Source organism: Aphelocoma coerulescens, unplaced genomic scaffold (genome assembly GCF_041296385.1).
Source record: "Aphelocoma coerulescens isolate FSJ_1873_10779 unplaced genomic scaffold, UR_Acoe_1.0 HiC_scaffold_64, whole genome shotgun sequence".
Classification (NCBI taxonomy): domain Eukaryota; kingdom Metazoa; phylum Chordata; class Aves; order Passeriformes; family Corvidae; genus Aphelocoma; species Aphelocoma coerulescens.
In genome coordinates this window covers 150,672-175,156 of record NW_027183992.1, presented here as the reverse complement: position 1 = coordinate 175,156, position 24,485 = coordinate 150,672, and the positions used below count along the sequence as shown (strand labels likewise).

At 54.8% G+C, this 24,485-nt stretch overlaps 1 protein-coding gene across 1 annotated transcript in view; it reads right to left on the bottom strand.

Moving 5' to 3' along the window:
- Nucleotides 1-16,944, bottom strand: part of LOC138102228 (zinc finger protein 729-like) — a 427,468-nt gene extending 410,524 nt beyond the window's left edge. The window contains exons 1-3 of the mRNA XM_068999958.1: nucleotides 16,868-16,944; nucleotides 13,824-13,902; nucleotides 12,775-13,638 (exon numbers count right to left, since the gene is read on the bottom strand). Of these exons, the coding sequence (XP_068856059.1) occupies nucleotides 12,775-13,638; nucleotides 13,824-13,875 (916 nt within the window). The 5' untranslated portion in view covers nucleotides 13,876-13,902; nucleotides 16,868-16,944. The remainder of the gene's footprint in view (nucleotides 1-12,774; nucleotides 13,639-13,823; nucleotides 13,903-16,867) is intronic.
- Between the last annotated feature and the right edge of the window lie 7,541 nt (nucleotides 16,945-24,485).

Here is a 24,485-nt window from a genome sequence, read left to right as displayed (position 1 = left end):
TCCCGGAGCTGCTACAGCCCGCGCTGCCGCTCTCTACAGTCCCTATGGCAACCACGGTAACTGTCCTTTCTGTTTTTACTTCTGCGAGAGTGCTGGTCACTGCTCTCCAGGTGACTTTGAGAGCTCTTGTTTCTGTAGCTTTCATTTTAAACGATCTTGGATCAGCTAGTTCCTTATAAAGGTATACTTAAGTCCCCGCTTTTCTAAAAAGCGTAAAAATAAATTAAGGGCCACCTTTGTTTCCATATCTGTGTCCTTACCACGATCTCCGCGTCTTTCCCGCTGTCCCTGGCGACAGGAGCTGTGCAGCCTTTTCCAGGTTTAGCCCTTGTCAGCCGTAACCGCGGACCCCTCTTGTTAAGGTCAGGCCGGGCACGGACCAGGTGCTTGCCTGCAGCCGCTGATCTTTTGCCTTTCGATCGCTGCTATCGAAGCCTCTCGGCCGCTCACCTCGTCAGGAAAACGAAGCCCCAGTCCCTGTTCGGGCGCCAAATGTTGCAAACGATCGATGACTTCGGTGAGGAGAGACATGGCAGGCACCCGACAGGATTGATATCAGCGAGCTCCGGTTATCAGCAACACCCAGGCACTTCCATAGAGCATTGAATCCAAGCTTATCAGTTCTTTCATTAGCTGAAACTTCCCAAAGCGCATTCTGACCTCTCCATCACTGGGTGAGATAAAAGACTGCATTTGGCGAGCTTCTGATTATCGATGGTTTGTCTTGGGAGCTCAAAGCTCTTCCTCCCTTCTTAGGGCCAGTCCATCTCCTCAGCACAGCTGCACCTCCCAAAGCTCCCTTCTGCTTCCCAGGCTGGCCTCTCACACAGGGATTTGGCTCATGGAGGATTTTTTCTCCCCCAGGCCTTTTTACTTGTGCAGTTGGATTATTGATCCAATAATTCTATCAATGAGCCACGTCCCTGCTCCTCGAGCCGTTCTCCAATTCTGCAGCTTCTCTCTCCGAACTCCGAGAGCGAACTGACCCCACACCCAGGTGAAACAAAGGAGTAGCCAGGCCCGGCCCACCCCCAATGGGTGGGGGTCTTTTGTCTTTCTTAACTACAGCCATTTGTCCCCTAGCAACATGCATATGGGAAAAAATTCCTTTAACAGGAAAAAAACTAGGACTAAACTAAAACCCCAACACCAGGTACAGCATGGAAGGAGAAAAAGTAGGAGTGAGAGTGAGAGAGACCAATTATCAAGATTTACACAGCCTTTTAAAGACATTTTAACCAATAGTCACTAAAAACGTACATTATTTTTACTTTCTTACCAATTATTCAGTAACACGGGCAGAAACTGCGGAATTTTCTATCCAATCAATCCAAACTAATTTTACTGCAAAAATATGGAGTGGTAGAAGAAGGAGAAGAAGGTTTAGAGAACAGCAACAATCCTCTATTTTGATATTTTTTACTCTTATCTATTTACTACAACGAGAAGCCTAAAACCTCTAAATTTTTCACCATATGACAATCTTACATCGTAGTCTATCACCTAATTCCCACCACTGTATTTTCTAGCTGTTGTCTGACTGTTGGTAACTTTTTCCGAGGTTTAAAGCTATACCAGTGGTGTCCAGGGGGGTAAAACCGTTTAAAAACAGGCAGAGAAATAATCTCAGCACTCTGGGTTCCTACAGTGGAGTGTTCAACCTGTGAGCAAAAGCAGCTGTGCTGAGATCGGCAGATGCTGACACAGCTGTAACGTCATGAGAGGTTTGGACAGGGAGAGATGAACCAGATGAACCAGATGAGGACTTTGGCTCCAAATGGGAAAGGAGAAAACCTCAATTCCTAGAGATGCTCCCAGAGATAGTCCTAACGATGAAGATGAGGAAGACCCTTTGCTCCCAGGGAAGGAGAAGGGCCTCTGGTTTTTTGTTTCTGAACGGCTCAACCTTAAAATTGTACCCCAAAAACTTCAAGAGTGGACCCTTGAAAGCAGTTGCAGGAAAAGCTGCAAGTCGGGGGAAGGGACTCACATCGCGAGCAGAGAGACTCCTCTTCCTAAATGGACTGAACAATATTTGGAAGTGGGCGGCTGTCTCGGTGTGATACTGTTTTCATAGCACGAGCAAGAAGAGACTTCTCTTTCTAAATGGACTGAACAAGGTTATTATGGAAGTGGTAACAGACTGAACATCTTAAGGGTTGTCTTTACATTGTCAGTGGGAGACGGGAGGAAGGTGGGGGGAGGAGGAGAGTTCTGAAGGTGGTATAATTTTTTTTCTTTTCTTCTTTTAGATCTGTTAATAAACTTCTTTATATTCATTCAAGTTTGGTGCCTGCTTTGCATTTCTCCTAATTCTTATCTCACAGAAGATAAACACTCATGAGTATTTTGGGCCAAACCACGACACGAAATTGGTGTTTCCACCCGGTTACAAACCCAACCCGCGACATCGTGTTTCTTCTTGGTTTCACGTTAGTGAGTCTTTCTTTCTTCTATTTTTCTTTGGTTTTTTCATTGTCTTGTAGATTTCTTTCAGTTTTCTTTCTTTCTTTCTTCATTTGTAAATCTGTTTTCTTTCTTTTTCCTTTTTTGTTTTTGTTGCTTTCTTCTTTCTTTGCTTTCTTTCTTTTCTCATTTCTTTTTTCTTCCATCTTTCTTTTTTGCTCTTCTTTCCTTTCTTCCTTGTTTCATTCTTTCTTCTTTTTTTTCTTTTCTTTTTCTGTTATATTCTTGTTGGTTTCATGGTATTTACTTTGTTCCTTTCTTTCTTCCTTTCTTTTCTTTTTTCTTCTCTTTTTTCCGTTTCTTGTTGATTTCTGTCTTTTCTTCTATTCTACTTTTCTTCTTTTCTTTTTCATTTTCTTGTTGCTTTCTGTGTTTTTACTTTCTTTTTTTCTTCATTTTAATGGGTTTTTTTCCTTTTTTGTTTCTTGTTGCTTTCTTCCTTTTTTTTCCTTTTTCCTTTTTTTTTTTTTGTTGCTTTCTTTCTTCTTTTTGCTTTCTTTCAATTTTTGTTTTCTTTTGTCTTCTCTTTTTCTTCTTTTTTTTTCTTTCTTCCTTGTTCCTTTCTTCCTTCTGTTTTTGTCTTTTTTTACATTTATTTTCTTGTTGGTTTCATGTTATTGAGTCTTTCTTTCTTCTTTTCTTTTTTCTTCACTTTTTTTTCATTTTCTTGTTAATTTTGGTCTTCTGATTTTCTTTCTTTCTTCCTTTTTTTCATTTTTATGATCTTTTTGCTTTTTTATTCCTTTCTTCCTTTTTTTTGTTTTCTTTTTAGTTTTTTATTGTTTCTTGTTGCTTTCTTATGTCTTTCATTGTTTTTCCATTTTTCTTGTTGGTTTCACGTTATTGAGTCTTTCTTTTTTTAATCTATTCTTTTTCTTCACTTTTTTCTTCTTGATTTCTTTGAGCTTTCATTCTTCATTTTTTTTCTTTCTTTTTCCTATTTTTTGTTGCTTTCTGTCTTCTTTCTTTTTTACTTTTATTTTTTCTCGAGTTTTTCTTTCTGTCATTTTTTTCTTTTTTTTCTTTTTTCTCTCTTCTTTGTTTTTTTAAAATTTTGCTTCTTGGTTTCACAATATTGAGTCTTTTTCTATTTTTCTTTGCTTTTTTCATTTTCTTGTTGATTACTTGGAGTTTTCTTTTCTTTCTTTCTAAATTTTTAATGTTTTTTTCTTTTTTTCCTTTTTTGCTTTTTGTTGCTTTCTGTGTTTCTTCGTTCTTTTTTTGCTTTCTTTTTTACTTTGTGTCTTTTTGTTCTTTTTTCCTTTCCTCATTGTTTCTTTCTTCTTTTCTTTTTCATTTTCTTGTTGATTTCTGATGTTTCATGTTATTTCTTTCTCTTTCTTATTCTTCTTTTCTATTTCCTTTTCGTGTTGCTGTCTGTTTTTACTTATGTTCTTTCTTTCTTTCTTTGTTTCTTCTTTTTTTATTTTTTCCTTTGACTGGTTCTTGTTGTTTTCTTCCTTTCTTCCTTTTATTTTTTATTCTTTTGCTTCCTTTTTCCTATTTTTTCGTTGTTGCTGCTTTCTGGGTTTCTTTCTTTTCTTTTTTCATTTTCTTCCTGATTTCTGTCTTTTCATTTCCTTTCTTTCTTCCTTCTTTTCTCTTTTCCTGCTTTCTTGCTTTCATTTTTATATCTTTTTGCTTTATTCTTCTGTTTGTTTCTTGTTGCTATTCCTTCTTTCTTTGATTTTTTCTTCTGTGTTTTCATTTTCTTTGTTGATTTCTATCTTTTGATTTCCTCTTTCATTTTTTTATCTTTTTGCCTTTTTCTTTTGTCTCCTGCCTTTCTTTCTCTTATTTCTTTTCTTTCTCCCTTGTTTCTTTCGTTCTTCTTTTTTTGATTTTTCTTAACATTTATTTTCTTGTTGGTTTCATGCTATTTATTCTTTCTTTTTTTCTTTCTTTCTTGCATTTTTATTATCTTTTTGCTTTCTTTCTTTCTTTCTTCATTTTTAATGGGGTTTTTTTAATATTGTTTATTGTTGCTTTCTTCTTTCTTTCTCTTATTTTTTCTTCTTGGTTTCACGTTATTGAGTCTTTCTTTCATCTTTTTCTTTGCTTCTTTCATTTTCTTGTTGATTTCTTTTTAAAAAAATTATATTCTTGTTGGTTTCATGTTATTGAATCTTTCTTTCCTTATTTCTTATTTTCTTTTTTCTTCCTTTTTTTCATTTTCTTGTTGATTTCTCTTTTGATTTCCTTCCTTCCTTCCTTCCTTCCTTCCTTCCTTCCTTCCTTCCTTCCTTCCTTCCTTCCTTCCTTCCTTCCTTCCTTCCTTCCTTCCTTCCTTCCGAATTCCTTCCTTCCTTCCTTCCTTCCTTCCGAATTCCTTCCTTCCTTCCTTCCGAATTCCTTCCTTCCGAATTCCTTCCGAATTCCTTCCTTCCTTCCGAATTCCTTCCAAATTCCTTCCTTCCTTCCTTCCGAATTCTTCCTTCCAAATTTCTTCCTTCCTTCCTTCCTTCCTTCCTTCCTTCCTTCCTTCCTTCCTTCCTTCCTTCCTTCCTTCCTTCCTTCCTTCCTTCCTTCCTTCCGAATTCCTTCCTTCCTTCCGAATTCCTTCCTTCCTTCCTTCCGAATTCCTTCCTTCCGAATTCCTTCCTTCCTTCCTTCCGAATTCCTTCCTTCCTTCCTTCCGAATTCCTTCCTTCCTTCCTTCCTTCCTTCCGAATTCCTTCCGAATTCCTTCCTTCCGAATTCCTTCCGAATTCCTTCCTTCCGAATTCCTTCCTTCCTTCCTTCCTTCCTTCCTTCCTTCCTTCCTTCCTTCCTTCCTTCCTTCCTTCCTTCCAAATTTCTTCCTTCCTTCCGAATTCCTTCCTTCCTTCCGAATTCCTTCCTTCCTTCCTTCCTTCCTTCCTTCCTTCCTTCCTTCCTTCCTTCCTTCCTTCCTTCCTTCCTTCCTTCCTTCCTTCCTTCCTTCCTTCCGAATTCCTTCCTTCCGAATTCCTTCCTTCCTTCCTTCCGAATTCCTTCCTTCCTTCCTTCCAAATTCCTTCCTTCCTTCCGAATTCCTTCCTTCCTTCCTTCCTTCCTTCCTTCCTTCCTTCCTTCCTTCCTTCCTTCCTTCCTTCCTTCCAAATTTCTTCCTTCCTTCCGAATTCCTTCCTTCCTTCCTTCCTTCCTTCCTTCCTTCCTTCCTTCCTTCCTTCCTTCCTTCCTTCCTTCCTTCCTTCCGAATTCCTTCCTTCCGAATTCCTTCCTTCCGAATTCCTTCCTTCCTTCCTTCCTTCCTTCCTTCCAAATTCCTTCCTTCCTTCCAAATTCCTTCCTTCCTTCCTTCCTTCCTTCCTTCCGAATTCCTTCCTTCCGAATTCCTTCCTTCCGAATTCCTTCCTTCCTTCCTTCCTTCCTTCCTTCCTTCCAAATTCCTTCCTTCCTTCTTTCCTTCCTTCCTTCCTTCCTTCCTTCCTTCCTTCCTTCCTTCCTTCCTTCCTTCCTTCCGAATTCCTTCCGAATTCCTTCCGAATTCCTTCCGAATTCCTTCCTTCCTTCCTTCCTTCCGAATTCCTTCCTTCCGAATTCCTTCCTTCCTTCCGAATTCCTTCCTTCCGAATTCCTTCCTTCCTTCCTTCCTTCCGAATTCCTTCCTTCCGAATTCCTTCCTTCCGAATTCCTTCCTTCCTTCCTTCCTTCCTTCCTTCCTTCCTTCCTCCCTTCCGAATTCCTTCCTTCCTTCCTTCCTTCCGAATTCCTTCCTTCCTTCCTTCCTTCCAAATTTCTTCCTTCCTTCCTTCCTTCCTTCCTTCCTTCCTTCCTTCCTTCCTTCCTTCCTTCCTTCCTTCCTTCCTTCCTTCCTTCCTTCCTTCCTTCCTTCCTTCCTTCCTTCCTTCCGAATTCCTTCCTTCCTTCCGAATTCCTTCCTTCCTTCCTTCCTTCCTTCCGAATTCCTTCCTTCCTTCCTTCCTTCCGAATTCCTTCCGAATTCCTTCCTTCCTTCCTTCCTTCCTTCCTTCCTTCCTTCCTTCCTTCCTTCCTTCCTTCCTTCCTTCCTTCCTTCCTTCCTTCCTTCCTTCCGAATTGCTTCCTTCCTTCCTTCCTTCCTTCCTTCCTTCCTTCCTTCCTTCCTTCCTTCCTTCCTTCCTTCCAAATTTCTTCCTTCCTTCCTTCCTTCCTTCCTTCCTTCCTTCCTTCCTTCCTTCCTTCCTTCCTTCCTTCCTTCCTTCCTTCCTTCCTTCCTTCCTTCCGAATTCCTTCCGAATTCCTTCCTTCCGAATTCCTTCCTTCCTTCCGAATTCCTTCCTTCCGAATTCCTTCCTTCCTTCCTTCCTTCCGAATTCCTTCCTTCCGAATTCCTTCCTTCCTTCCTTCCTTCCTTCCTTCCTTCCGAATTCCTTCCGAATTCCTTCCTTCCTTCCTTCCTTCCGAATTCCTTCCTTCCGAATTCCTTCCGAATTCCTTCCAAATTCTTCCTTCCGAATTCCGAATTCCTTCCTTCCGAATTTCTTCCTTCCTTCCTTCCTTCCGAATTTCTTCCTTCCTTCCTTCCCTCCTTCCTTCCTTCCTTCCGAATTCCTTCCGAATTCCTTCCGAATTCCTTCCGAATTCCTTCCTTCCTTCCGAATTCCTTCCTTCCGAATTCCTTCCTTCCTTCCTTCCTTCCGAATTCCTTCCTTCCTTCCTTCCTTCCTTCCTTCCTTCCTTCCTTCCTTCCTTCCTTCCTTCCTTCCTTCCTTCCTTCCTTCCGAATTCCTTCCTTCCGAATTCCTTCCTTCCGAATTCCTTCCTTCCTTCCTTCCGAATTCCTTCCTTCCTTCCTTCCTTCCTTCCGAATTCCTTCCTTCCTTCCTTCCTTCCGAATTCCTTCCTTCCTTCCTTCCTTCCTTCCTTCCTTCCTTCCTTCCTTCCTTCCTTCCTTCCTTCCTTCCTTCCTTCCTTCCTTCCAAATTTCTTCCTTCCTTCCGAATTCCTTCCTTCCTTCCTTCCTTCCTTCCTTCCTTCCTTCCTTCCTTCCTTCCTTCCTTCCGAATTCCTTCCTTCCGAATTCCTTCCTTCTGAATTCCTTCCTTCCTTCCTTCCTTCCTTCCTTCCTTCCTTCCTTCCTTCCTTCCTTCCTTCCAAATTCCTTCCTTCCTTCCTTCCTTCCTTCCTTCCTTCCTTCCTTCCTTCCTTCCTTCCTTCCTTCCTTCCTTCCTTCCTTCCTTCCGAATTCCTTCCTTCCGAATTCCTTCCTTCCTTCCTTCCTTCCGAATTCCTTCCTTCCGAATTCCTTCCTTCCTTCCGAATTCCTTCCTTCCGAATTCCTTCCTTCCTTCCTTCCTTCCGAATTCCTTCCTTCCGAATTCCTTCCTTCCTTCCGAATTCCTTCCTTCCTTCCGAATTCCTTCCTTCCTTCCTTCCTTCCGAATTCCTTCCTTCCTTCCTTCCAAATTTCTTCCTTCCTTCCTTCCTTCCTTCCTTCCTTCCTTCCTTCCTTCCTTCCTTCCTTCCTTCCTTCCTTCCTTCCTTCCTTCCTTCCGAATTCCTTCCGAATTCCTTCCTTCCGAATTCCTTCCGAATTCCTTCCTTCCGAATTCCTTCCGAATTCCTTCCGAATTCCTTCCTTCCTTCCTTCCTTCCTTCCTTCCTTCCTTCCTTCCTTCCTTCCTTCCGAATTCCTTCCGAATTCCTTCCGAATTCCTTCCGAATTGCTTCCTTCCTTCCTTCCTTCCTTCCTTCCTTCCTTCCTTCCTTCCTTCCAAATTTCTTCCTTCCTTCCTTCCTTCCTTCCTTCCTTCCTTCCTTCCTTCCTTCCTTCCTTCCTTCCTTCCTTCCTTCCTTCCTTCCGAATTCCTTCCTTCCGAATTCCTTCCTTCCTTCCGAATTCCTTCCTTCCGAATTCCTTCCTTCCTTCCGAATTCCTTCCGAATTCCTTCCTTCCTTCCTTCCTTCCGAATTCCTTCCTTCCGAATTCCTTCCGAATTCCTTCCAAATTCTTCCTTCCGAATTCCGAATTCCTTCCTTCCGAATTTCTTCCTTCCTTCCTTCCTTCCGAATTTCTTCCTTCCTTCCTTCCCTCCTTCCTTCCTTCCTTCCGAATTCCTTCCGAATTCCTTCCGAATTCCTTCCGAATTCCTTCCTTCCTTCCGAATTCCTCCCTTCCTTCCGAATTCCTTCCGAATTCCTTCCTTCCTTCCTTCCAAATTCCTTCCTTCCTTCCGAATTCCTTTCTTCCTTCCTTCCTTCCTTCCTTCCATCCTTCCTTCCTTCCTTCCTTCCTTCCTTCCTTCCTTCCTTCCTTCCTTCCTTCCGAGTTCCTTCCGAGTTCCTTCCGAGTTCCTTCCGAGTTCCATCCGAATTCCTTCCGAATTCCTTCCTTCCGAATTCCTTCCGAATTCCTTCCTTCCGAATTCCTTCCGAATTCCTTCCTTCCTTTCTCTTTCTCTTTCTCTTTCTCTTTCTCTTTCTCTTTCTCTTTCTCTTTCTCTTTCTCTTTCTCTTTCTCTTTCTCTTTCTCTTTCTCTTTCTCTTTCCTCACAAGCCATTTCTCCCCCCATTGAAGGGGTGCAAAGCAGCAGGATCCCCTCCCAACTGGGGTCCTCTTACCCTCCCAAAATGTGGGGAACTTCACCTCAGCCCCCCAAATTGCCGGGGGTTTACATCACCTCCCCCAAATTCCCTGCAAGCTCCCAGAAGCCACTCAGAGGCCCCAGAACTGCCAAAAAGCAGCAGGAGCGTCCCCAAAAGTGGCTCCTGCTTTCCCTCCCTGGAGTGACACATCCCAAGTGCCCAAACCACCCCATCCCTCCCAAACTTCATTCCACCCTCAAAATGCCACCCCCATCCCATCCCATCCCATCCCATCCCATCCCATCCCATCCCATCCCATCCCATCCCATCCCATCCCATCCCATCCCATCCCATCCCATCCCATCCCATCCCATCCCAAAATGGGCTCCCTGGCTCCCTGACAATAGGTCCCCCTTCCAAGCACCAGAGCCCCCCTCTCAGAACCCCTCCCTAAGCATTGGGGGGACCCCAAAACTGCCTCAGGAATGGGACATACCCTAAAATCCCTTCAGGAATGGGGGATACCCCAGAACCCACTCAGGAATGGGGTCCCCCCGGCCTCATCATGCGCAGCCTTCAGCTGGCTCAGCCAGAGCCCATCCCGCCCTCAGCAGCCCCAGCCCAGCCCAGCCCTCCTGGGCAGGAAGCCCCAATGGCCGAGCCGGCCTGGGACACTTGCAGGGATGCGGGGGCAGCCGCAGCTTCTCGGGCCAGCCTGTGCCAGGCCCTGAGCGCCCTGCCAGGGAACCATTGCTGCCCCACATCCCATCTCAGCCTGCCCTCGGGCAGCGGGAAGCCGTTCCCTGGGGCCCGGCCCCGCAGGCCCTTGGCAAGAGTCTCTCTCCCCCAGCAATTGCTGCTCCTCCCTGCTGCGGGGCCCGAGCTGCAAGTTGATTTTCTGCCGCTGGCCCCGGCCCAGCCCCGAGCCAGGGCCAGCACCTTGCCCTGGAGCTCTGCGGGCGCTGCGTTTGTGCGGCCGCAGCGCAGCGGCCGCAGCTCGGAGCTGCCCTTTGTGTCCCCGCCGGCAGCTGGCAGAGCTGGCGGGGCCGGGCCAGGGCCGGGCCAGCCCCGGCCTTCCCGGCTCTGCGACACAGCGGCGGCAGCCCCAGCCTTCCAGCCCTGCACACGCTCCCACACAAGCGTCCAGAGCCGCGGCCACGCAACGCAACTGACCGGCCGCTGACCCCCCAGCCTGGCCTGATGGCCATTCCTCTGCCCACACCTCGGCCAAGCTCCCCTTGGCCACCTCCTGAGCCACAGTGCCACAGACAAGTGGCACATACAGCTACAGAGCTCTGCCCAGAGCTGGCAGGGAACGTTCATTCAACATAAAAAACACCAAGAAAAAGAGAACTGCCCCCAGCAGAGCTGTTCCCTCCTGCAGTAGTTACACCTGCACACCCACAGCACCTGAGACTGCAAGCAATGAGCATTCCCTGGGCACATGTGCAGCCCAAGCAGCTCGAGGACAGCCTTGCAGCAGGACTGCTCTCAGCTGAGCCAAAAAGGCCCCTCTGGCAGCTGCAGGGCCATTGCAAAGGGCAAGGGCCAGAGCCTCGGCCCACGGGGGAGGAAAGGGCTCTGAATTCCCCTGCCCTGGCACCTAAACCCTGTTCCCAGGCTGCTTCCCACACAGGATTCCTCTGGAGGGCTGCGGAAAGCTGAGAGGCAGCTCTGGCTTCTCCACTTTCCATGTCCTAAAGCTGCCTGGCGGAAGAAATGGAGGGACAGCTCTGGTGGCACAATCCCTCCCGGCCCAGGGCACAGCGCTGGGAAGGTCTTTCCATGCTGAGGCTTTGCTGCGGCCAAGGAAAGCTCCTGGCTCAGGGTCACCTTTCCTGCTGGGCCAGACCCCCCGAGTGGCCCAGCAGAGCAGAGAATTCCAGCACAGCCCCGGCACGGGCAGGGCGGCCCTGGGCGGGCTGCGGGAGCCGGCAGCGCCTGAGCTCAGAGCAGCTGAGCCCGGGGGCTCTTGGCCAAGGCTGAGGCCCAGCGAGCATTTCTCAGGTCACAGGGCGGCCTGGAAAGGTGCTGGGGGGGATAATTCACCCCCCAGTGTGGTCCCAGTGGCTCCCAGTATTTCCATGTCCCTGCTCCCAGTGCTGCTCCCAGCCCTGATCCGTGGGGATGGGAATGTCCCGCTCCCTTCCCGGGGCAGGCTCACACCTGAGCCAGGTGTGCAGGGCAGGACCTTGCCCTGAGCCCAAGCCCTGTCCCCCCTGCAGGATCTGCTTCCCATCGGCCTCTTCCTCCTGCGGCCCCAAGCCCAGCTCGGTGCTGAATGAAGGGCGCTGGGCCGGGGTGATCCCCCGGCAGGGGCTGCGCACCCCCTCTGCCCCCTCCCCAAATTCCCTCCTGGGGCAGCAGGGGCTGGCTCAGGAGCCCTGTGGGGAGGGAAAAGGGGGTGACACCGGGATGGGGGGGGGTCACACACTCTCTGGGGGGGACACGCACGGCCCCTGGGGACACCCCTCACCTTCTCCTGCAGCGCCAGGAGGATGAACCCCAACATGGAGCCCCCAAAACCCCAGCAGCATCTTGGGGGGCAGGGTCTGGTGGCAGCTTTGGGGTTCTGGGGGATCACAAGCGCCCTAAAACCCCCTCCCAGCCCCACAGCCACGCCCCGACCCCTCAAACCACCCCACAGCTCTGTGCCAGGAACTCCCTCAACCATTCCCTGCAACATAAATGACCCCAAGAACCACCCAAATTCTCTCCAAGACACACAGCCAAGGCAAGATCCCCAAAACTCCCTTACACACCACCCCAAAAGCCCCCTCCAAGCACCACAAATGCCCATCCAGAGTGACAGAAGCCCCTCCCAATCCCCCCACGAGCCCCTCAATCCCCTCCCAGCCCCCATGGCACTGACCAGGAGAGCTTGGTGGACAGGAACATCCCCAGCCGGGAGCAGCTCGGGCACTTCAGCAGCGATTTGGGCACTTTGGGGGGCACACCCCAAACGGGGAGACCCAGGCCAGGGACTGGGACAGACACCTGCAATCCCTGGAGGACAGACGAGTTCAGCTGGACACGTTCTGCCAGCACAACTACGAGATCGTGGCCCTGTCTGCCCAGCCCATGGCCTCACAGCACCCAAATCCTCCCGAATATTCCCCTGAACCAACCCCAAATTCACCCCCAAATCCCGGTAAAATGGTGCTGCTTTAGATACCTTTGTTGAATTCCTTTATTTCTACCCCAATTTTGCTTGTTTTGACAGGATGAAGGAGGAAACTATTTAGGTTGAAAAAGACCTCCAAGATCATCCAGGATTGCTGGATGCCACCAGAAGAAACAACTGGACAGAGCAGGTGAGAATTTTTTGGGCCGTAAACTCAACAAATCAGCTCTTCCCAATGAATTTCCAATTTCAATCAGAGTCCCGATGGATGTTCCAGCCCCGGCGCTCACCCAGGTGCCTACAGGGATCCAGGAGGACGTGGAGAGCACCAGCCAGGGCTCTTCCCAAACTGGATCACGAGGAATGTGGGTCACCAGGGCTCTGCCAAACGTGGGTCTCCCATTGGGGGATGAAGCTGGAGTAGAGGATGAAGCTCTTCCTGCACTCGGGGCACTCGCAGGGCTTCCCTTACCGGTGCCTCCGTTGGTGTTGGGTCAAGTGGGAGCTGCAGGAGAAGCTCTTCCCACACTGGGGACACTCCTAGGGCCTCTCCCTGGTGTGGATGCGCCGGTGCCTGATGAGGGTGGATTTGTGCCTGAAGCCCTTCCTGCAGTCGGGGCAGCAGAAGGGCCTCTCCTCTGTGTGAATCCGCTGGTGCCTGAGGAGACTGGAACTGGTCTGAAACCTCTTCCTACACTCGGAACACTCGTAGGGCCTCTCTCCCGTGTGGATGCGCTGGTGGACGATCAGGCTGGACCTCGTGCTGAAGCTTTTCCCACACTCCCCACACTCATAGGGCCGTTCCCCAGTGTGGATCATCTGGTGCTGGAGGAGCGTGGAGCTCTGGCTGAAGCTCTTCTGGCATTCATCACACTTGTAGGGCCTCTCTCCCGTGTGGGCCATCTGGTGGCGGAGCAGGGTGGAGCTCTGGCCGAAGCTCTTCCCACATTCCCCACACTCATAGGGCCGTTCCCCAGTGTGGATCCTCTGGGGGCAGAGCAGGGTGGAGATGTCTCTGAAGCTCATCCCACATTCCCCACACTCATAGGGCCGTTCCCCAGTGTGGATCCTCTGGTGGCAGATGAGGCTGGAGCTGTCTCTGAAGCCCTTCCCACACTCCCCACACTCATAGGGCCGTTCCCCAGTGTGGATCCTCTGGTGGACAATCAGATTGGAGCTCCAGCTGAAGCTCTGCCCACATTCCCCACACTCATAGGGCCGTTCCCCAGTGTGGATCATCTGGTGGCGGATCAGGTGGGAGCTCCGGCTGAAGCTCTTCCCACATTCCCCACACTTGTAAGGCTTCTCCCCAGTGTGAAGCCGCTCATGGACCACCAGGTCTGAGCTCTGGCTCGATCTCCGGCCGCCTTCCTGGCACAGGGTTGGTCTTTCCTCCTCAGAGCACCCTGGGCTGCGTTTGCAGCCCCTCCTCCTGCCGGGTCTCTGCGGTTTTTCTTCCCCATTGGATTCCTGCGCCGTGGAGCCGCTCAAAATGGCCTCTTCCACCAGGTTCTGCTGTGGGGATTTGTCCTCCCTGGGCTCCGTGCTCAGCTCCTTGTCTGGGGAGGAAGGACAAGGAGAGGATGGGATTTGCCTCCGTGCCACAGGGAAGGGCAAGGAGATCCCCCCAGTCCATCCCCGGCAGGACGGCGTCAGCAGCGGGGTTGTCCTGCAGCCGGGGGCGATGCTGGGCTGGGAAATGGAGCAGGAGAGAGGGGGAAAGGGGCACTGACTTCCTCCTCACCTGCCTGGGGGTCCCACGGCATCTTCCTCTTCCTCGCAGCCTCCTCCTCCATCTGGCCAAGGTTTGGGAATGGGAAATCCTGCTTTGGGGAGAAAACAGGATGAGCACGCTGAGTTTGAAGGTCCCTCTGCCCAAGTCCATCTCTAGAAGCCACCAGGCATCTGGGATCCATAAAAACCTCCCAAACACCAAGAGTCAGCCCTGAGAAAGCCTCCCAGGAGTTCCCAGTCTCTGGTCCTTCCCCTTTGGTGTTCAAGGTTCCCCCTGTCCCAGCTGCTGGGGGTCACGCTTGTATTGGCGGTCCCCCTCTCTACCTGGTCCCCGCCCTCCCCAGGCTGCTGGGAGTCCCAGGAATCCAAAAAGTTCCCCCCTCTTCTGTCTCCCCAGTTAGGGATGCCAGGGAACTCCACTTACGGTCCTGGGGTCCCTTCTCCCCTTATTCTCGGCTTCAGGGTACAGCGGGTCCCAGGAGTCCCCCCCTTCCCCTCTCCAGGCTGTTGAGGGTCCCACAAATCGCATCGCTCCCCCCTCTCTGGGCTCCCCACTTTGGGGTCTTGGGGGTCACAGGGGTTCGCTCCTCCAGACTGCCGGGGGTCCCCTGGTCCCAGTATTGCCCCTCCCTGTTCTCCTCACTCTGGGGCTCCCGAGGTTCCCCCTCTGTCTCCCCTGATGGGTCCTGCAGGCCCCTGACTCCTGGATGGAGGCAGCGGTGCCTGACCCAGGTGGATCCAACCCCCACTGCGGGAGGGACTCGCATGCTTCCGACCCCACCAGGGCTCTGCCAGCAGCCACCACAGGAACCCCCCAAAACACCTCCTGGGGACCCCCCAGTGTCCCCCCAAGGGGCACCTGCGGCTCAGCTTTGGAGTCCCGCAAGATCCAAACATCCTCCCCAAAAACACCGGCCCAGGGATTCCCCAGAATATTTGGGCCAAGCTCCCCCTCCCCTGGTACCTGTGGGATGGGGGGGTCAGTGTTCCTTGGGGTGAGGGGCCTGCAAATTCTGGGAGCGCTGGACCCATGAGCTTCCTCCTCTTCCTCTGCCTTCTTCTCATCTTACTCCATCCATTCTCCTCCTTCTCCCTAATCCCATCTCCTGCTCCTCCTCTCTTCATCCTTTCTCCCACTCCTTCTTCCCTCCTTCTTCTCTTCCATCCCTCCTCCTCCTCCCCTGATTCCCCAAACCCCTCACACCCCACGGGAGGAATGGGAATGGAGCCAGGACAGGTCGGGATGGGCAGTGCAGGGCTCTGGGCTGCTCGCACCCACTGAGGGGGAACCTGGCCAAGGGAAAAGATGCAAAACTGGTGGTTGGAGATAAAAATTTGGTGTTGTGGCCACCATGGGTGGGGACTTCCAGCCCTTTGGTCTCATGTCAGGATAGAGAGGGAAACGGGGGATGCAGAGATTGATGGGAGATCCCAAGGGATTTTAGGGGCAGGATGAGGGCTGGTGGGAGCCCCTGCTGGAGGGGGTCAGGCTGGAGACCCCACAGTGTTCCCAGGGCCCTGGGATGGAGAGTTGTCACCACCTTCTGCTTCAGGTGGTGGTTCTGGGGGGACCTGGGCTCCTTGGAGCTCGTCCTCCAGCCGAGAACTTGTAGGGACCCTCCTCCAGGTGTCTCCTCCAGGTGTTCCAGGGCCTTGGGGCTCACGGTGAAGCCCTTCTCAGAGTCTGGGCATCCATAGGGGCTCCCCAGTGTGGATCCCCTGGTACCTGGTGAGGTTGGGACTCCTACCAAAGCTTTTCCTGCACTCCTGGCCCCTGTAGGGTCTCTCTCCTCTGAGATGGGACCTCTGGGCAAAGCTTGGGCAGACACAGGACTTCTCCCCCACTTGGATCCTGTGCTGGGCGATCAGCTCCGTGCTCCAGCCAAAGCTCTTCCCACAGGAGATCAGTCCCTTGCCATGATGGCAACTTTGGGGTTCCCCACACCCCTCCCACTTCGACTGGAGGTCCCACCCCCCATTTTTCCCCCTCCTCCACCCTTTTCCCATCATGCCCCATTCCTAAGCCACCAACCGACCCCACTAAGGGGAAGGATCCCACTCCCTTTTTCCTCCCTCTCCCCCCAATCCGCCTCCTTTCTCATCTTTCCCCAAAGCTTCAGTGTCCCACGCGCTTGGTTTGGGGCCCTCAGTCCCCTCTCCCACTCAGTTTGAGGAGTCCGATCCCCTTTTCACTGCTCTCCCCCTGTTGCCAACGGGTTCCCCCTTTTCCACCCCTACCCTCATCCCAGAGCTCCTCGCCCGCGGCCGAGGGGGCTCCCAGCACCCCCAGTGCCACCAGTGCGGCCCCAGCTGCCCCCACACGCCCCATGCCCAGCGCCGGGCGCTGCCGACAGCCCCAAAGCAGCCGCGCTGTGCCCTGGGGGGTCCCCAGAGCGGCCCCGCCCCGCACGGCACTGGGAGCACCAGTCCGGACCAGTGCGGAGCGCGGGCGGGCGGCATCAGCCGTGCCCGGGCAGGGCCGGGCCCCGCGGGGCTCCCGCAAGCAATCCGCCCCCACCTCCCCCTCCCCAAATTCCGCTCCGGGGGGCGCTGGGGGCGAGGGGGGCGCCGGTTGGGTCGGGAGGTTCCGGAGCCACGTGTCCCCCCGCTGCCAGCACCGCCCCCTCAGGATTAGGGGTGCCCCAAAACTCCCTCGGAGCCGGCGGATACCCCGCAGGGCCCTAAGGAGTGGAGTCCCCCCGGCCTCATCATCCCCAACCTTCGGCTGCCTCATCCCAGGCCCCATCCCGCCCATCCCCCTCCGCCTGACTCCATCCCACACCCCAATCCACATCCCACCCTTCCCGGGCCCCATCCCGCGTCCCGGGAGCTCCCCAAGATCCCCTAAGGGGCATTTGTGACTCACCTTCGGAGTCCTGCATGATCCAAACATTCGCCTCCCCCCCCGCCCCACCAAACCCCCCTTCCCCCAAGAACCAACAAAGATATTTGGGGCTCGGTGCTGGAGTCCTCCAAGCTCCAAAAATCCCCTCTCCCAAAACAACCCCAGGCACTGCCCAAGATATTTGGGGCCAGCTGCCCCTCGCCGGTCACCTGCGGGATGGGGGGAGCGAGGCCGAGAGCTGCGGACACAGAGAGCGATGGATGCACGTGGCGGCTCCTCTTCCTGCCTCCTGTCTCCCTCCTCTTCCTCCCGCTCCTCCCCCTTTATCCCTCCTCTTCCTCCCGCTCCAGATCCTCCATCCATCCTCCCCCATCGCTATTCCTGCTCTTCTGTCCTTTCTCCTCCTCTCCTGCCCCTCCTCCTCCTCCTCCTGTTGTTTGTGGCTCCCATCCCGGCTTTGTCTGACATCAGCCCTGGGGCCGTGCCGTGCTCAGCAGCAGCAGCAGCAGCAGCAGCAGCATCCTGTGCTCTGGCAGCACTCCCTGCTCCTTAGGGAAGGCTTTGGCATTTCTGCCGGGCACAGACACTGAAGCTCACCCCGACCTGCCCCTCTCCCATTGCTGTCCCCTGGGCGCTGGGCAGCTGCTGTGCCAGGGCAGCCCGAGACACAGACGAAGCCAAGTCCAGCCCAGCTGCCCGGGCTGATGCAGATGAGCCCCAGGGCCGAGGTCCTGCAGAGCCCCACGGAGCCCTCGGCTCCTCGCTGGGAATGGGCTGTGCTGCGGCTGCCACAGCGGCCACAGCGAGTCCTGGGGCACCCCCGGCACCGCTGCAGCAGCACCCGGGTTCCACCTCCTGTGCCAGGGCCTGGCCAGGGGCCATCAGATCCATGGGCTCCGTGCCGAGGGGGAACACAGCAACAATGGATCGGATGCAGCCCCCAAGGACCTCGAGCAAATTGTTCAGGAACATTCAGACCTGGACCTGACATTTGCAAAGCTGCAGCCGGCAGAGTTCTGTGGCGCAGGAGAGCCGGCTCGGGAATAGGGGACCTGCAAGGAGCTGCAGGAGAAACACCCTGAGCCTCAAAGGCCGTCAGGGCCTGCATCTCTGCTGGGGAAAGTTCTTCCCGTCCGGGAAGAGATCCCGGGATGAGGCAAAAGCCAAGTTCATGGCTGGTGACAAGATTGCCGTGCAGGGAGGGCAGAGGAGGGACTGCGGGCGGAGACTGGGAGCCCGGGAAGGAGGGAGGGGTGGGGAAGGTGTTTTTTAGGATTTGTTTTAGTTCTCCTTTAGTTTGTTTAGTTCTCCTTCTCCTGGTGTGATTGGTTTGGAAATAAATTCCATTAATTTCCCCAGCTTGGGTCTGTTGTGGCGTTGGCAGTGAGCGGTGAGTGAGCTCTCCCTGCCCCGATCCCAGCCCACAAGCCTTTCCTTCTGTGTTCCGTGTGCTGCGGCTGTGAGCAGAGTGCCAGAGCGGCTTTGGTGGCACCGGGCACCCGGCCGGGGCCAGCCCAGCCCAGCGGTGCCTGCAGTTCATTCCCTCGGCTCCGGCGCTGAGCGGCCGCAGGGCGGGTCCGGCTGCGCGGGCAGGCGGCTCCAGAAGCACCAACTGCGCCCCACGGGACAGGAGGAGGAGGCAGCGGGTGCCGGGGGAATGTCCTTCCTCCGGGCCGGCAGCGCCACGAGGGAGAGACTGGAGAGAAGGAAACGGGAGAGGAGGGACGAGGCTGGGGCTGTGGAGAGCTGCAGGGATGCCGGGGCAGCCGGGAATTTTGTTCTCCAAATCTCCGGGCCGAAAGGAAGCGCTGTGAAATCCGTCATGGAAAAGAAAGGAGAAATAGCGATTGATGGAAACCGACTCAGTTTCTCCCTCTGCATTGCAAAAGCTGACAGACGCCGAGCGCCGACGGACACCCGTCACCGGCGTCACGGCCCAAGGGATCGGAGCTGCGGCTGGCGGGGCTGGAAGCTCCGTCCAGCAGCTCCGCTGCCGCCCCCGAACCTCGGGCTGGAGCGGGGGGTCTGGGACACAGCCCCGTGCCTGGGGGCAGAGCCGCTGCTGGGGCCATCGCTGTGTCCGGGGCATCCTTTGTGTCCCTCGTGCAGCTCCAGGCTCCCGAGGGCTCCCCGAGGGTTTCTGTGGCCGTCCCTGCTCCCCAAATCTGTCGCGTTTGATGCCCAAGCGCGGCAGCGCCGTGCCCTGTGGCAGCAGCCGGTGCCGGGACACAGCCCCGGGAGCTGCGCTAATGCCCGGCCGTGCCCAGCAGGGACTGAGGGGACTTCATAAGGATCCCCCCTCTGCGCCCCTCGCTGAGCACGGAAAGGTTCTTTAGTGCTTGGCAGCGATTTTCCCGGGTTTTTTGGCTCTCCGGGTCCGAGGCGGCGGCAGCGGGAGCCGCGGGGTCCGGCCCGTGGGGGCGGCCGGGCTGGAAAAGTGCGCGGGGCCCCAGCGCGGTGCCCGAGGGCTGAGCGGAGCTGACGGGAACAACCCCCGGAATCCCCCGGTGCCGCTTTTTAGTCGCTGCGCAGCGGCCACTCCCGGGGCGGTTCTTTCATAATTTTTTATTCTAATCTCTACATTTTATTCCATTCACACCTCTCATCCCCCTCCCCTCGGTGCGGCTCTTTGATAGGATTTTATTCTTTTCTCTGTGTTTTCTCTCGTTCCCAGCTCCCCCGTCCCGCCGAGCGGCTCCTTCAGGCACCCGGGACGGCACCAAGGCCTCGGGGCGGCTCCAAAGGGCCCCGCCCGCCGCCGCTCCCCGAGGCCTCGTCGCTGCTGCCGGGGATCGGACACCGCAGGTGTTCCTTGATACTTTAATCTTGGAAAAATTCAGCCCCTCAGCAGCGATGTCTCTGCCAGCCCACCGGTTTCTTGCTCAGACCCGGCTCGGAGCTTGGAAAAGAAATCCGAAGTCCCAACACAACAACCCCTGCCGTCATTTAATTTTTTTCATAGGTACGTTATGCTATCTTGTTGTACATTCTATTTTACTTTATTTTTGCTTTTATTCTTATTTTCGTTTTTTTCTTTTTTTTCTTCCTATTTTATTGTGGTTTTTTTCCAATTCCCTCCACCCCGTTCCCCCCTGTCGTTGTTCTCCTCCCGGATGTTTGTGGTGAGGTGCTGTCCCACCGATTCTCCCCCGCAAACCAACGAAATCAACCGAAATAATGATGACTTTTTGAATTCTTTCCGCTGCTGTTTCCAGAAGGTCCCGGCCACGTCCGGCCAGGAGGAGCCGGGGGCACGGAGGAGCCTCAGGGCTTAACTGGGGAGAAGAGTTTAATTGGAGTGAGAAAACTTTAATTCTGGGGAGAAAATGTGAATGGAGGGGATTGGAATGGGAGGGAACGATTTTAGCTGGGGAGAGAAAAGGAACTGTGGCGAGGAGCCCCCCAGCCCTCGGCTGTGCCCCGAAGGTGCTGCCAGCGGCTCCCCTGCCCCAACCCCCGGGCCGGGGACGCGGAGCTGCCGCTGCTCGCCGGGAACGGCACGGGATAAAAACTCCATTCAAGCTTTTCCAGCCGCGGCAGCGACGCTCAGCGTTCCTTGGACCTTCCACGGTGTCCACATCCCGTGTCCCTTGGCTGTTCAGTGTCGCCTGTCTGTTCCATGTTCGCCCGGTTTGTCCCGGCTGCTCCCAGCCACTCCCAGCTGCTCCCGCTAGCCCTCAGTGTGGTCCCAGTTGCTCCCAGTGTGGCCCCTGTTACCCCAATTCTGGTGCCAGTGGGTTCCAGTCCTGGTCCTGGTGTATCCCGCTGGGTCCCAATGTGTCCCAGTCCATCCCAGCCTGTCCCACTCCGTCCGGGTCCCTTCCCGGCAGCCGCCGCCGTTTCCCGGATCCTGCCCCTCCCGCCCCCGGAGCTGCCGCCGGACGGCCCCCAAGACGCTGACGGGGGTCGGGGGCTTCGTGTTGGGCTTCGTCCTCCTGGGCTGGGGCTCGGCCTCCACCTGCGGGGGAAGGTGAGGGGGGGTCCCCGGGGGTCGTGTCCCCCCCCTCGGAGCGCGTGTGACTCCCCCATGTCCCCCCCATGCCAGGGTCACCCCTTTTCTCTCCCACAGCGCTCCTGACCCAGCTCCTGCTCCTCCCTGCGAGGGGCTTTGGGGAGCCTCCCTGGGACCCCCTTGAATCCCCATTCCTGGGCACTGGGACCCTCCTGCACCCCTCATCCTGCACCAACACCACCCTGCACCCCCTTTCCCGGGTATCCTCCTCTCCCAGCCCCTGCATCCCCTGTTTCCCTGACCCCGGGGACCCCCGCACCCCCATTCCCGGCCATCCCGGGGCACCTCAGCCCCAGGCCTCCCTTTCCTGGGAAACCCGAGCTGGGCACGGGGCTCTGCAGCCGCTCTGGGATTTACGATCACCCAAAGGAAAGGGACAGGAGAGGCGAGAGAGAAGCAGATTGGGAGTCAGGGATCGGGGTCACAGCGCCCAGTCCTGCTCCGCCGGGGCTGGGGCCCCGCAGCCGCAGGACAAAATGGATCCGCGGGTCCCGGTGCTTGCCCCGCTTCGGGCCGAACCCAGCGGGTTCCAGGCAGAGTTTGGCCGTGGGGCCCGGGAGTTCAGCCCGGCCCGGCCCGGGGGTCCCGCAGGGCACGGCCGAGGAGGGTCCCGGGAGATGCCAGGAGGGGATCCAGGTGAATTCCCTGGAATTGCCCCGTCCCCTCCCCCCGCGCTCCCTCGGACACTTTGGCTTCTCCGCCTCCGGACCTTCGCCGCCGGCATCTGCCCGGCGACCGCTGACTGCCCCCGGCACCGGGAACCCCCTCCCCGCCCACGGCTCCTCCCAGGACCTTCTGGAAACAGCAGCGGAAAGAGTTCAAAAATTCATCATTATTTTGATCGATTTCGTTGGTTTCCGGGGGAGAACCGGTGGGAAAACCCCTCACCACAAACCTCCGGGAGGAGAACAACGGCGGGGGGAGAGGGGAAGGGAATAGAGAAAAAACACAAAAAAATAGAAGAAAAAAAAAGAATAAGAGAAAAAAAATCAAAGTAAAATAGTATATACAATGAAATAACACATCGTACTTATGAAAAAAATAAAATGACGGCAGGGATTGTTGTGTTGGGACTTCGGATTTCTCCTCCAAGCTCCGAGCCGGGTCTGAGCAAGAAACCGGTGGGCTGGCAGAGACATCGCTGCTGCGGGGCTGAATATTTGCAAGATTAAAGTATCAAGAAACACCTTGAGTTTGCAGCAGTCCCAGCGCACGCGTTCGATTCCCTCATTTCAAGGTGAAGGCTCAGCTCCACTTGTGACTCTGCTTTGTAGCGATGAATGGAAACATTCAAGGAAATTCCCCTAGAAAGAGCCCGGGAAGGTTCGTGCTGGGAGAGCTCCCTCGGGCCAGCCCCGGCTCCTGCCTTGCTTGAGTCCCTCTCGAGCCCGCTGGGCTTTCCAGCTGCTTCGCTCCAGCTGCCCCAAATGCCCGTGAATTGCACGGAACTGGAACAGATGCGAGTCCTCGTGGCTCGGGCTAAGGGCAGGGAGAGGTCACTCAGGGATCGCCATCGCGGCCACAAGAGCGCTGACGTGGGGAGATGAAGTGCATTTGGGACGGAGCGGATCAGAACAGGAGAGTGAGGAGGAAAATAAACCCTGGTACAGAACCTTCCCGCGACCTCTTTCTCCTTGCCGGAGTTCCCTTTATCCCCGGCTCCTCCCTGCTGTGCCCAGCGGGGCAGGGAGAAGGGATGGGAGTCGCGCTCAGTTCGTGCCGCTGCTTCCCCTCGGGGACAGGAATCCTTCCCTGCTCCGGCGCGGGGTCCGTCCCATGGGGTCAGTCCCTGCCCTGGCCAGCGGGGGGTCCCTCCCATGGGGTCAGTCCCTGCCCTGGTCAGCGGGGGGTCGCTCCCATGGGGTCAGTCCCTGCCCTGGCCAGCGGGGGTCGCTCCCATGGGGTCAGTCCCTGCCCTGGCCAGCGGGGGGTCGCTCCCATGGGGTCAGTCCCTGCCCTGGCCAGCGGGGGTCCCTCCCATGGGGTCAGTCCCTGCCCTGGCCAGCGGGGGGTCGCTCCCATGGGGTCAGTCCCTGCCCTGGCCAGCGGGGGGTCCCTCCCATGGGGTCAGTCCCTGCCCTGGCCAGCGGGGGGTCCCTCCCATGGGGTCAGTCCCTGCCCTTGCCAGCGGGGGGTCCCTCCCCAGCCGTGCGGTCACTCCCCGGCCCGGCCCTGAGGCGCGGGGCAGTCGCGGGGCAGCCGCGCTCCGGCCCCGTCAGCGGCAGCGCCGCTTCGTGCCGGGCAGGAGCGGCAGAAGGAGCCGGGCGGCGGCGGGGGCTGAATCCCGGCAGGAGGAGGAGGAAGAGGAAGGGGCCGGGGCCGCCTGCGGTGTCCGATCCCCGGCAGCAGCGGCGAGGCCTCGGGGAGCGGCGGCGGGCGGGGCCCTTTGGAGCCGCCCCGAGGCCTTGGTGCCGTCCCGGGTCCCAGTCTCTTCCACTTGCCCCAGTTGCCCCCAGCTTGGTCCCAGTTCCCCCCAGCACATTCCCAGTTGCTTCCAGTCCCCACCCGAATGGTCTCAGGCACTCCCAGTATATCCCAGTAGTGCTGAACATTCTCGTAGTCATTCCCAGGCACTCCCAGTTACCTCAGCATGGTTCAGTTGCCCCCAATATTATCCCAGTCACTCCCAGTACATCCCAGTTGTCACCAGCATGCACCCTGTCATTCCCAGTTGTTCCCAGCTCCTCCCAGTGTGTGCACAGGTGGCTCCCAGCATGGGCCTGGTAGCTCCCAGTAACCCCCAGTCAGGGTCCAATCACACCCACCATTATCCCAGTGTGATTGTAGCCACTCCCAGCATGATCCCAGTCACTCCCAGTCACTCCCAGTATGACGCCAGTGGCCCCCAGAGTGATCCCAGTAGCTCCGTGTCAATGCCACCATGATCCCAGGAGCCTCCAGGATGATCCCAGTGACTCCCTGTCTCTCCCAGTACATCCCAGTCACTCCCAGCATTCTCCCAGTCACTCCCACCTCCTCCCAGTTTCTTTCAGCGTGATTCCAGTTGCTCACAGCTACTCCCAGTCAATGCCAGTATGATTCCAGTCACCCTCAGTGTGATCCCAGTCTCACCCACCATGGATCCAGCTGCTCCCACTGTGCTCCCAGTATGAACCCAGTTGCCTCCAGAGTAGTTCCAGTTGTTCCCAGTTCCTCCCCGTATGAATCCATTTGCCCCTAGGATCGTCCCAGTCCCTCTCAGCATGGTCCCAGTCATCCCAGTTGCCCCCAGTGTAGATCCACTGCATCAGGCCAGCTGTTCCCATTGTGGTTCCAGTTCCCCCAGTATGGTTACAGACACTCCCAGTATATCCCAGTTGCCCTCAGCATGCTCCTAGTCATTCCCAGGCACTCCCAGTGTCCCCAGTAAGGTTCTAGTTACCTCAGAATGATCCCAGTCTTTCCCAGTTTCTCCCACTTACCTCCAGGGCAATCCCAGTTTCTGTCAGTGTCCCAAAGTGTGGTCCCAGCTGCTCCCAGTATCATCCCAGTTGTCCCAGTTGTGGTCTCAGTCCCCACAGCATGGTTCCAGTACCTTCCAGTGTGTCCCAGTTGCTCCCAATGTTGCCCCATTTTCCTCCCAACATGGGCCCAGTAGCTCCCAGTAACCCCCAGTCAGGTTTCATTCACACCCACTGTAATCCCAGTGGCTCCCAGCATGATCCAATAGGACACCAAGTCACTCCCAGTATGGTTCCAGTCACTCCCAGGATGATCCCACTCACTCCCAGTATAACGCCAGGTTCCCCAAACGTGATCCCAGTTGCTCCCTCTCAACGCCAGTATGATCCCAGTAGCCTCCAGTATAATTCCAA